This window comes from Netta rufina (assembly GCF_964035555.1).
Source record: "Netta rufina genome assembly, chromosome: 9".
Taxonomy (NCBI): domain Eukaryota; kingdom Metazoa; phylum Chordata; class Aves; order Anseriformes; family Anatidae; genus Netta; species Netta rufina.
In genome coordinates, this window is record NC_140132.1 from 26532325 (window position 1) to 26545890 (window position 13566).

General features: G+C 47.1%; 1 protein-coding gene across 1 annotated transcript; it reads left to right on the forward strand.

The window, feature by feature from the left end:
- Positions 1 to 1271: 1271 nt before the first annotated feature.
- On the forward strand, positions 1272 to 11270 carry SIAH2 (siah E3 ubiquitin protein ligase 2). The gene is made up of 2 exons (XM_084291634.1): positions 1272 to 1748; positions 9764 to 11270. Exons 1-2 carry the CDS (start codon positions 1320 to 1322, stop codon positions 10319 to 10321), a joined length of 987 nt encoding a protein of 328 aa, XP_084147760.1. The 5' UTR covers positions 1272 to 1319; the 3' UTR covers positions 10322 to 11270.
- Positions 11271 to 13566: the final 2296 nt, after the last annotated feature.

Below are 13566 nucleotides of genomic sequence, written 5' to 3' on the forward strand. Positions count from 1 at the left end.
GCCAAAAAACAACCAAACAACAACAAAACACTATCACCTGAACTACATAGTAAAGGATTTCTCTTTTTTTTTTGTATCTTGCGCTGTGTCATCTTGCAAGGTTTAACAGTACTTCACAAACAAGAGAACAACAAAAAAAAAAAAATAACAGACTTCTGATAATAAGGCACCTTCTTTTTAATGAAAGTTGAGAACAGATAGCGCCTTCATTAAAATTTTCACAAGGCTGAGAGTCAAGAATGAGTCATGCAGTTGTACATGCTAGAGGAACTTTGATAATAACACCATTTTAGGGAAGTGTTAATAATGCTTGCTGTGGGTATCTCAGAAGAAAGTATTGCTCATTTAAGGACATGAAGAGTCAAGTCACAAGGCGAACTCTTGCAAAACTAATGTATGTAATTTGAACGTTTTGCTGACTGGGTAAGTAACCTTGTATTTCGGTGCTCACGGTCACCCAGATGGGTTGTGCTGCTCAGGAGCACTGAAACAGTGTTTTGTATGAGTTCAGGACTGCATCTAATCCCAGAGCAAGGAGAGCCGTGAAATCGCAGGAGGCCAATGACTATCAAACTTACACAAAATACGCACCTTTACCTACAGCTCCGCCATCTACAAGAAAATGTTCATTTTTTTCTTTGGTCTTGCTGTAAAACAAAAAGGACCTTGGAAGATTTCTGTCCTAAGACTGTCTTCACTCCTCCAAGGTTTCTAAGACGCAGGATGTTTATAATATCGTATTTTATTTTCAAACTTCTTTGTCTGGGGAATTAAAACAGCCCAAGTTATTTTCCCATCTGATCCTCACACCTAAAACAGTGCTGCAGAAGGAAGTAACTCATTCTAAGGAACACTTTAAAGTAAAATATCCTTTATTGTTCTTTTTCACGTTTTCCATACAAGCCTCTCCTAGAGCAGCGCAGCAGCCTGCGCCCCGTGCCCCCCGTGCTCACACCCACGCCTCCGTTTCCCCGAGCAATGCCGTTTGCGCTGCCCGCCCTGGCGTTCCGGGCCGTTTGGCGGCACACGCCCCGTGCTCACGGGCTGGCGGCCGTGCTGCGCCCCCGGCCCTGCTGAGCTGCCAGCCGCGGGGCCCTGCACCCACCGCCGGCCCCGGCCCCGGCTCCGTCCCGTCCCGTCCCGTCCCGTCCCGTTCCGTGCCGCGCGGCGCGAGGCAGCCCCGTCCCGGAGCATGCTCGGAGCGGCCGCGGGGGAGGCCTCGCGCAGCCGCCGCCGCCTCTTGCGTCAGCGCCGCGTTGGGGCCGGGCGCGGCGGGCTCCCGGGCGGCCGCGGCCCGATGGTGCTGGGCGCGGGGCGCGATGAGCCGCCCGTCCTCCGCCGGGCCCGGCGCTAGCAAGCCCTGCGGCAAGCAGCAGCAGCAGCCGGCGCCGCAGCAGCAGCAGCAGCAGCAGCAGCCGCACGCCCCGTCCCCGGCCGCCGCCGCTCCCGCCGCCGCCGCCACCATCGCGGCGTCCGGCGGCGGCTCCTCGGCCGTGCCCGCCGCCGTGCTGTCGGGGGCCGGCGGGCCGGTGTCCCCGCAGCACCACGAGCTGACGTCGCTCTTCGAGTGCCCCGTGTGCTTCGACTATGTGCTGCCGCCCATCCTGCAGTGCCAGGCCGGGCACCTGGTCTGCAACCAATGCCGGCAGAAGCTGAGCCTCTGCCCCACCTGCCGGGGCTCCCTGACCCCCAGCATCAGGAACCTGGCCATGGAGAAGGTGGCCTCGGCCGTGCTCTTCCCCTGCAAGGTAAGGGGCGGGCGGGACCTGCCCCGGGCCGCCGCGTCGGGGGCCGGGGTCGGGGCCGGGGTCGGGGCCGGGGCCGGGGCCGGGGCCGGGGCCGGGGTCCCGCACGTGCCCGCAGCCCGGCGCTGCCCCCAGAACAGCAAAGGAAGCGCGTGTGGGCCTCCGCTGGCCTGCTCGGTGCTTCTGCAGGTTTCTAAAGTGACACGGCGTGATGGCAGAACCGCCAGCCTTTGGAAACAAACCTGTAATGAATCTTTCGCTGTAAATCCTGGTCTAAACTTTGTCCTAGTGTCCGGCATAATCAGTACTTTCTAAGACTAGAAGTTTTTTTGTTTTCCGGATGTTTTAACCTATGGCGATGCTTAGTTGAGAGAGAGAGTGAGTTTCATGGAGGTGGCAGGAATCCTGCTCCCAACCCTCCCATTAGTTCTTTGCAATCCTCCTTCAGAAGGACAGGGTCTGATAAGCTGTCAGTTCAGTAACGATGCCTGAATTTATTTTTTTTTTGAAGTCCATTCTGTCTCAGTACTATTTCAAGTATTCAGATTAAACATTTAAGTCTTTTTTTTTTTTTATTCAAGTAAGTGTTCTGTTTAAAAGAACAAGGTGAACTGCTCTAAAGTTCATATCCTTCCTAGTGCACATTTATCAGGGTGTGGGCAGTGCTGAGTGGGCCCTTTTTACATCTTCCTGGAGTCCCTCAACGCTTAGGCTCCGCAGTAGCAAAAGCACTTTAAAACCACAGGCTGGAGAGATGGTGGGACAGACACAGGAACTGCTGAAGCCATCGCTGACATGGAATATGAGAAGGAAGATCTGAAATAGGGAGCTGCCAGAGGCAAAGTGAGGAGCAGCAGCCAAGCAGGACTGGTGGAGCCGTGTCCTGAGGTTTCTGGTGGGAGCTGCCCGCAGAGCAGCCGTGCATCGCAGGTGCCTGCCAAAGCCAGGCCCTAAACAGCCTTTCTCTAGCCGGCCCGCAGGAGCCAGGAGTCATTAACGATGCAACGGGAATAATGGCACCTCCGGAGTGAATCATCTGCGTTAATTCCAGCAGCTCTGCAAGCGCAGGCGGTGGTGAGAGAGCACCTGTCTGAGAGCTGGCTGGGCCACAAGGCAGAGCGGGATGGCTGCGGGCACCGCACCGAGCTGCTGGCAGCGTGGGGCTGTTTTACCGCACGGCTCCTGCGTGGGAGGCAGCCTCGTGGAGCAGCAGCAGATGGCACGTAGTGCTGCTGCACGGGCCCTCTCTCGGGTAAGCGCTGCTGGAAGGGCAGCGTGTCAGGTGCCCAGCAGCGGCTGGCTCTGAGCCTCAGGGAATAAGAACAGTCAGGGTGTTTCTGTCAGGGTGTTTCTGTGTTGTTGGGTTTTGTTTTGCTTTTTTTTTCTCTTTCACTAGGACAAATACTGGCCTAGTTTTCATTTTCTGAAGCGTCTCGTCAGTCTAATCTGTGACAACTGGTATTCTCTAGTCATCCTTAGTGAAACTGATGCATCAACATTGGAACAGCTCCTCTGACCAGAATCCTTACCGTTGTTTTTTGCATTGAAACGCAACACTGATACGTGCAGCATGCAAATTTGCCCAGCAGCGGAACAACCCGGCAGGACACCTGCTCTTCCCCACATGATACAGTTAAACAAAGTATGGGAAAAAGAAGAACAAGCCTGCAGACTCTTCCTTTGAAGAGGATAAGACATTCCTAACTTTGCCTGTCAGACTTTAAGTTACTCCATTGGTAACAGGTTTCTAAAGCCCTTAATTGATGGGATTGGCTTGTTCACGCCTTTAGGTTTTCTTTCTCCATGGGTAAGGGAATAGAAACCAATAAAGATAAGTACGTTTCAAAAAAAGAAAAGAAAAAAAGAGCATTCCCCTAACCCAAGAATTGACCCAACTGTCAGTCAAGGTTTGGTTCAGGTACATCAGCTATAAGCACTTCTGCAGGTGGGCATTCTCTAAATGTAAATAGTAATAAAAAGACCAGCACATGTAAACCAATTAAGAAAGCAGTATTTCCAAAAGTTCTTCCAAGTGTTAGTTCTGTGGTTAACGTCATGCTCTTCAAAGCAGTAGCTTGCAGACAGGAGGGATGCAAGTGAGGCTGGAGGTTTGCAGTACCTGCAGGAAGCCCAGGGCATCAGATAGCTCAGCTTTTTGGTTACGGGACTGGGACTGAGGAGACTGAGCCAGCAGTGTTTTGGTGGTCTCTGAAATGATCCCAGGCTGGGCTCTGTGCTAGAATCTCCCACCAAGGTGCGCTGGACTGACTGTGCTGGGTTAGTGTTGGCTTGGGGATGTTTGGGTTCTTGGTACGGTGCTCATGGGCTTATGCAGAGGTGTGAGGATTTGAGAGTTGAAGGGGCAGCAGTCAGTATGCTTTGCCGTGAGGCATTGTGCCAGCAGGAGGCCAGAGCCCATCTGGGAGCCGCAGCACACGGCGGGGGCTCTGGAGCGGTGCAGGGATGGCAGCGTGTCCATGCGGCTCTGGGGCCCAGCGCAGAGGAGCTGGGCAAGCTCTGCAGGCAGGCTCTGGATGTCTCTGGCAGCCCCTGGCCACGCTACCATGACCGCACGCGTGCCTCTGGCACAGGTGAGTTGTGTAGCTCAGGCCGCACAGAGCGTACGATGGGCAGCGTGCCCGCCTGGCGTCCCGGCCAGCATCCCGTTCCTGCCCCAGGCAGGGGCATGCTTCCTTCGTACTCACCAGTATCCGTTCAAGGTCTCTCTGCCCCCAGTTGTCTGGGCACCCCGAAGTGCCCTGTGGAGGCAGAGGTGAATAGGGCTCTGCTTCACTTACCTTCTCACACCCTCTCTTTTATGTGGATTTTTTTCTACCATGAGTAATTCCTGTTCTGCTGCTTTCACTTTTCCCAAGAGCAGCGAAATTAAATTAGCATATGTTAATAGTTTTCACTGTTCTTTCTTAGACCCAGAAACAGCAAGGAGACTGTCAAGACTAATTCTCACATCAGTGCTTGCAAAGCCACAAGCACCCACTGCGGAGCTGAGCATCGCCCAGCAGGGCTCGTGGCGCAGCAGCACCCAGCGGCGGGGCGAGGACCGCCTCACCTCGTGCTGCAGCTGGCAGGCAGCGGCGCTGCTTCAGCACCAGGATTTTTAACAAAGTTAGGGGAATCTTTTTTAAGTAGAATTAAAAAAAAAAAAAAAAGAAAAGAAAACTGAGCCCCAGAAGACACGGAAGAACAACTAAAAGCAGTTGTCTTTCCAGAATAGTTCTGTGTAGTTCTAGAAATAACTCTGAGTGGTACCAGAAATAAGTAGGGCTGAGACATGATAGCACTGACAGAAAATGGGGATTTGGTGCTGCCTGTGTCTGCAGCCACTTTGAGGGTTCATAAATGATTTAAGAAAGAAATGCAGATAATGTAGTTCCCAAATTTACATGGCTTCTGGAAAAAAAAAAAAAAAAAACACTGTGGGAGATTTAAATCTTAAAATCACAGTAAAGTTACTGAAAATACAGCTTTTAGTGTCCAAAGCAAAATACAGAAAATTAAGTACAATCATAATCACACACAAACACCTAATTAATGAATATTATTTTTTCCTCATCTTTTAAAAAAGTGCAAGTGGAATAATGTAAAGGTGCTCTTTAGTTATGAACCTGACTTACTTTGTAAATAGGTTCTGCAACATTGAGATTTTTTGTGCAAAACCGGCTATGAAATAAATCTTGTGATTTCAAGGCTTCATGAACAGACATCAAAAGCCACTTTTACAGCAATCTTGTGAGATATATTGTGATTGTTAGCTGCTAAAAGCTGGAATTGTGACCTGGCTAACTGAGCAATATAGCATAGGAGAGGCATTTTTATATTTAACCACTTAATCCAATGTATACTAGAAAGCAAGTAGAGCTGTAAGTGTTCTTAATTGTTATCTCCAGAACTACAGTCCTCATATAACCACGTGTAGTAGCAGAGGTCTGCGTGCTGCTGTGTTTTGCTAGCCTTTTGTAATGGGACCTGACAAACAGAGCTGTTCATGCCTGAGTTACCTTGGCAGTGGCCATGGAAATGACATGGAGACGGCTGCTCCTGATCTGTGCTCCGTAAAACTCTAGGCAGTTCCTGTTTGTGTTCCAGTTTATGGTAGAATTTACCTTCAACAGCAAGGCAAGCATATCCAATAGCAAAATCAGTGTTTGTTCACACACAGATGGCAGCCCTGTTGGGCAGGTCTGTGGAACTGCATTTAGCAATGTATAATGGGGGGGGGGTGACCCCTCATGGATAGGTACATCAGTGAGTTCTCAGCAGTGTGATTAATTCAACTCCAAGATGTTTTATGTATAACAAATAAATTGGCTTTTCTAGTTATAAAATACATGAAAAAAATCTATGTACGTAGGGCTTGATTCTTTGGGGGAGTGAAACATAATTCTTTCTAGCTTTCCTAGGAGTGGTGGCTGCATCTTGGGAGCTAGGACAGAGGTACCTCACATAAAGAAGGTCTTCCAAGATCCTTTAATACAGCCATCTCTAAGTAGAGGTATTGCCATATTTCTGAGTTTTCAGATGGTTCTGATCCTTTGAAGAAAAAGGAATCCAGTAAATTCATTTTATTGTACTCTTAGGCTCCACTTTGCAGCAATAAATTGAAAGCCTTCCTGCACCTCACAGCCAATAGTACCATTCTGGATTTTAAAACTGGAAGGTGAGGTAAGGCTGTATATAAACTGAAAAGCTATATAAAGATAAATAAACTTACATATATCAGACTGATCACTCCCTCAGATTTTCTTCAGACACGTGGTAGGAGGTAGGCAGAGGTGCTGTATGTCCTTAGACCACTTCTGGTACACCATCACTTCAAGGGAAAGAATGACACGCTTCCTACGTACGCAAACCACTTGCAGACAAATAGCATATTCATGTTAGTATTGTATGTAAACTTCTGTATGTTATCTAATGCCTACTGTACGGCCTCTTCAGCAATTTTCTTAATTTAAAAAAGAGTCATTTTTAAGATTTTCAACAAACTAAAACAAGATCGTACATATTTCTAAAACACAATAAACTCAAATAAAGTGGTCTTTTGCTTTTCTTTCTGATAAAAATGCATGCTTGTTTTGCTTAATATTTACTGTTTAATGTCTTTAATTGATCAGAGATCCCTTACACATGGAGGTCTGCCTATGTTACCCTATTTACACATGTATAGGGCCTGTGCACTCTGTATTTAATGGCACAGTGCTCACTGGCCCTTTCCCAGGTGAGCTGTAGCAGAACGCCCAGCACTGCCAGCACAGCGGAGTTTCTCGAGGCACTCTACCAGGCAGCCACTGGCAGCCCAAACGTTCTCTCTCACACGCATAAGACTCTGGGAAGCACAGAGGCTCACTGGTTTGGGGGCTGGACCCCGCTGTGTGTCTCCAGCAGATCTCACATCACTGCTAGATGGGGCTGAGCGTCTGTCACTGAGCTTGAATGAAAGCTTTAAAAGGATGGAAGGATCTTAAAAGCAGGGATGGATATTCTACAAAACACAGGAGGGAAAAGCACAAGGGAGTGTAAATCCTTGTTGTGTCCCTGAACACTGCTGTTCTACATACATACAGGAGCAGGCAGGCTTTTTCTTTCCTGGAAGCATAATTTGTATCTCAAGCTACTTGTATACTGCAGGGAGAGTCTGCTGGCTGGAGCAGGATAGGGATTTGGACTTGGCAGTCTATTCCCAGCTCTGCTACTGATTTCCCTCATGGCTCCAGACAAGTTACTTTAATCCCGTGTCCCTGCCTGCCTGCATTTATGAGGTCAGCAATACTGGCCTGTCCCTGCTGAGCACTTTCAAGCTTAGACAATGTTTTCAGAATGCTTTAAGACACTCAGATATCTTGTCAAAGTGAAGCCCAGGCCAGCACCTCTGAAGTGACATATATGGCAAAAATATGGAATGCTAAGTTATATATGTCATGATGACTTCTGAGCTGTTTCCTCTTAGGAAAGCAAATATGGTGCTAAATAAAATACTGTGAAAACAAGTACATAATACTTCTAAAAACTGGAATACTAGAAATGGAGAGAAAGACAACAAAAAAGCATAAAACAGTCACATCAACCCAGGCATTAGCAGCACATGTGTGCTAATACCACATGCAGCCCTGGTTCCTGTCTCATCAAGGTCATAGTAGAAGTGGAAAAGGTAGAAGGTGCAAGTAGATCAAAGGTATTGTATAACCTGTACACAGGGAAAGACTTAAAGACTTTTCAGTGTGAATGAGGGGTACAGTGAATACCAATGATGTTTGCCAAGCAGCATGAGGACGGCAAGTTTTCTCTGTTCCTAGATGATCTTTAAGGGTCTCTTCCAAATGAAACCATTCTGTAATTCTGTTCACAATCTCCCATTGTCAGTAGGGCTCGCCAAATCTCACCAGCAGCACTGTGTTCAGGAACAAACAAAAGGAGGTATGTCACACAGTGATGGAAAAAAACACCAGTGTTTACTTCATGCTCTTGCTATGTTCACCACTGGTCACTTTTTGAGGCAGGATGTTGGTCTATGTAGACGTCTGGTTTTGCCCAACCAGCAGCTATATATTCTTACTTAGGTTTTTGTTAATCAGAGCAGCTCTGCAACACAGTGCAGTGCGATTGAAGCGTCAACAGGGATATGAACATGGGGAGAAAACAGAAGAAACGTACGGTGATGACACAGCTGGCACGGGATCTGCGTGTTTGCCTGATGGGGCTTCTCTCTTTGGCAGGAGGACAGTCCCATTGCACTGCAGCACACCTCTGCCCTCCTGCATCTCCTGCTCACATGTGCGAATAAATCCTTTAGCAGAGGATTAAGCAGCAGGGGCAGGCACAGCAAATGAAGGCCCACATTACCATATTATGGCTTATAAAACAAGCTCCTACAGAAGCCCAAGCTATAGTTTCTGTCCTAGTACTTCTAGCACTGTGTTGCAGCATGGGTGATTTGCCAGAGCTGAAGAGGATTCTGGCTTTTTGCATCTCAGGCATGTAACCCTTTGAGCTTAAACTTCTTCCACTTGTATTAATCCAAAAATAAGCATTTAAATGTTGGAGTTTCCTTTGCTGACTTTTTAAAACAAGTCTATACAGACTTGGTTTTTTTTCAGCCAGCCTTCTGGCACTTCAGACGTGCTGTTTAGGATGGCAAAGATGTGGTCCTCACATTTAGTCTCAAAGAAGAATGTCTGTCCTCAAGGAAGTGTTGTAGCATCTGTAAGCAGCCATGCACACAAGCTATAACCTTTGCGATAGTGCTAGCAGTGTTGTAGATAACACCACAGCTCTCTACAGGCTGGGGCAGCTATGCCCTTGGAAAGAACAGGAAGGATTTTTTTTTCTCTCTAGAGGTAATGAGGAAGCAATGTAGTCAGTGTAGACCACTGAACTCACTGTAGAAAAAGGAAAAGCATCCCTGTTTGTTTAAAGCAGATTAACCTTCAGGAGGTGCCCAGTGACATTAAGAGAAGTCACATGGTGCTTATTTGTGCACCCGCCTCACGCTCAGTGAAAAAATCATCATCTGTCTTCCCACTCCTCACAACTGCAATGTTGAAACTGTTCCAGTGTTAAAACTGTTGGGATTCTGCATTTTAGTTTAATGGAAGTGCATTTGCTTTGTGATGGTAATTAGGTGTATTTATTAAAAATACACCACTCTAGTAGCTGTTTGCCCAAACTAGCATCATTTTTTCATTTTAAAGAAAAGAAAAATTCATACCAGGACCACTTCAGCTGATCAGATCTAACTACATCAGCAAATCTATTTACAACTCAACCTTATAATCCATTTTATCTAAGTGCTTGCATTAAAAACAAACAGCAACAACGAAGTACAGGAATAACCTATTCCTAAGAGGGAAAAAAAATAAGCTCAGCTCTAAGTTCAGAGCTAAATAAAAGTATCTAATATAAAATTTGCAATGAAAACGAGAGTGCTAGTTGATCACAGGTGGGAGCAATGAACAGTTATGCTGGGCATGTTTCCTGATGCCTTGTATTTGGTCTTTTTCCAGTACGCAACGACAGGCTGCTCTCTGACACTACATCACACAGAAAAGCCAGAACACGAAGACATATGTGAGTATCGTCCCTACTCCTGCCCGTGTCCTGGAGCCTCCTGTAAATGGCAGGGATCTCTGGAAGCCGTGATGTCCCACCTTATGCATGCCCACAAAAGCATTACCACCCTTCAGGGAGAAGACATCGTTTTTCTTGCCACAGACATTAACCTTCCAGGTGCTGTTGACTGGGTCATGATGCAGTCATGCTTTGGTCACCACTTCATGCTGGTGCTGGAGAAACAAGAGAAGTACGAAGGTCATCAGCAGTTTTTCGCTATCGTGCTGCTCATCGGCACCCGTAAGCAAGCGGAGAACTTTGCATACAGACTGGAGCTGAACGGCAACCGCCGCCGGCTGACCTGGGAGGCAACGCCCCGCTCCATCCACGACGGGGTGTCTGCTGCCATACTCAACAGTGACTGCCTAGTTTTCGACACAGCTATAGCACACCTTTTCGCTGACAATGGAAACCTTGGAATTAATGTGACCATTTCTACGTGTTGTCCGTGATATATTTGTGTAGTTAGTGAAACCCTTGGCTGTCTGACATAGTGCTTTACATTTACCAAGAATTTTCTTTTTGTTCTGTTTTTTTTTAAATGATATTCAGCTATGTCTTTGTGTATGTTAAGGTTCCTAACTAGCCAGCATTTTTAAGTTTGGAGAGAAGAGGAACAAAAGTGTCCTGTAAGTAATATAAGCAAGAAAAGTTTTTTTAAATTCTTGGGTGCCTTAGGAAGATTTCCCCCCACACGGACACCTTTTTAAATGTAAGTATATTTTATTTAAAGAGTGCTTCCATTAGACGTATGACTTAAAAGACTTGAAGGACTGCATTCCTGTTTGGAGTGCACCTGAAAGCCTTTCAGCATTTAGGCTGTAAGTCTGTCTGAAAACAGACTTACTCCCACTGGTGACTTTTGAGAGTTTTCAGTAAGCGGGAAAAGAAAGAAATCCAAGCAACTTCTCACAGACCTCCCAAGAGACGTGGCTCAAAGTAGATCAATAGGTACTTCAGTGTTGCTACTCCATTTCCTGCTACCTTATTAAAAAGGGACAGGCATAGATTATTTGCTGTGTTTTCAAAAAAAAGGGGGAGTGAGGATGGCTGAAGCATAGCAGGTTTTATAGAGCATGCAAATTGCCTGCTCTGGTCCATTTTAGGGAGATCAGGGAGCCCAGCACAAGGCACAGCTGCTCACAGCTGGATACTGGTGAAAGCAGGAGACACACAACTTAATACATCTCAAACAGCTAGAGCCAATAATATAGAAATATATTCAAGCTGTCTACATGCAGCTTCCCTTGGAGACATACTTGATTATTGTAAAAGACTGACTAGAATAATATAGCAAGAGCTTTATGGCCAGTGTCACGTCATTTGCTATTTAAGTTTTGTTGCCATATTTACTTTTATTTTGTAATAAATATTTTGCAAAAACTACACTGCACTAATGCACATGTGTGGTAGCGGCTATTGCTTCCAGGTCCCTCGGTATCCCTTGCCTCGCTGAACACGCTGAGCTCTTCCTCCAGCCGCTCAGGGGCTGCAGGATTTGATTTCTAGCCTGACTCATGCAAACTGAAATCTCAGCGTGCCACTGGAGCAGAATCTGCCTGCGAATCCCCCTCTGCTACCAGAAGCCTTCTGTCTGAATCAAGAAAAATACTAGTTCTGCGTGTGACTTTGCAGAGTATTAAGATTCCAGTTGGAAGAGGCAATATGTTGTGAGGTTACACATCCTGCTGAATTACTCAGGAGGTAGTAAGCCCCACAATAGCGGAAAACTACATGATAAGTGACAGATGAAGCTTGGTGTGAATAAATGTAAAATAATACATGGGGAAGAAAAATAGTCCTAACTATATGCTATCAGGGAAGAGATTTCTGGAGTTATGACACAAAGTCCTATACAAATAGCACACAGCATTTGGCAGCAGTCCATAGGAAAGCACAAGAGAATTACAAGAAAAGCTTCAGAGTGGGGAAGCTTGTTCTGTCCTTGAGAATTTGGAAGTGATCATGGAAAAGAAAAAAAAAAAAAACAACAAAAAAAAAAAAACACGAGGAATTACTGTAATCTTTTTGTATTCAGTTCCTGTAAAGATCCTCCATTTGATCTCATTTACACTGTGCTGGCAGAACTCCAGCAGCATCAGTCAAATGTACTAATTTACTCCTGCTCACGCAGGATCAAAGTCAAGCTCTGGCTTTCACAAGAGTTAACACCTGTGCATTTAGCAGGACTTGTTAAGCAAGTGTTCCTAAGAATTTAATTCATTTTCTCGTATCTCAGTAACATTTATAGTGGAAGACAATTTTTCTTACTGACAGTTGGGGCTTAAGAGCTTTTTGTGTAAAACAAAACTGAAGCAAGTCTTTGACTGTAGCAGGATTCATGAAATTAAATTAGTTAGTCCAATGTTGCTAGTAACCCCCAGTAGATAATTTAACACAATTTCACCATTGTTTCCTACACCATTCAGTTCCTGTGAAGAAACAGATACAGTTTGTTACATGTTACAGAAGGGAAAAAAAGAAAAAGAAACACCACCCAGTATCTTTCTTACAACTGAGTTTAGAATAAGGAATACCTCAGCGTGAACTGCGAGTAAGCCTTGTGTTTCCCCTTTAGATCAGTGAATGAACATGTGACATTGGTTCCAACACCTGATGAAATTGTTTCCTCTCTTACAAAACTGGGTGCAGAGGAGCTGGCACAACCTCCTGAGGGCGATGTCCGAGGTTGGGGCGGGAGAGGCTGGCAGGACAGGAGCACATTGCCAAGGAAAGCAGCAGCACATCAGTTATGGAAGTTTCTCGGAATACTCACAAACATCACAGAAGTCAGCCTGGTTTTATTAACAAAACTCCTGACCACAAACAAAGCAATCTGACTGAAACAGACAGAAATGCACCTTGGGAAAACACCACCTGAGGTGACCAGCAGCCGTGGGACCACTGCAGGGCCAGTGCCACCAGCTGGGGGAGAGCTCTGCCCGCAGCCTGCAGGCCCTGCAGCATGGCAGCACCAGCATGTCCTGCATCGTGGCAGCACCAGCAGGCGTAGTGGCACGGCCATGCCAACACCACCTGACTGCAGCTTGTGACAGGGTGATACGAGGCATCAGGAGCTGTACCTTGGATTTTTTATTTTATTCCTGTTGAGTTGATACAACGTGTTGTTGAGTATTTTCCCTAAAAGCATTTCCACTTTAAACAAATGGAAAAATGCAAGGTCTTGCAGGAACCACTGAGTTCACCACAAGTGTGGCACTGCCTAACGCTTCCACGCTGTGGCTGTGCCATTGCCAACACACTCTCCATTTTTAAAAGTGAGTACCTCAATCATCCTGGGTAACACGGGTGCTTGTGAGGCCACCACAGCTGCAGACACCACATCCAGACAGCAGGGCACATCCACGCTGCCGTGAGTTGAAACCCAAGCCTGGGTCTAACGCCGCCCATGGCAGATGGCCCGTAGCAAACACGGCACAGAGCTGTGCCACCCACACAGCACCCCAGCGCAGCTGAGCACCCACCCCAGCGGCACCAAGTTCCATGAGCCCTGATCCAGCTCCCCTCAGGCGGCCGCAGCCCCACCATGCCCAGGCCCCCACAGCCGCAGTCTGCCTTCACGCCAGATGGCCACACCGCACCACAGCCCCAGGGCGGCAGCGGTGGCTGCAGGCACTGCTCCCTGCAGGGCTCGCCTCAAGCTGCTGGCACCGGCCCCAGGGCACAGGGCCTCAGG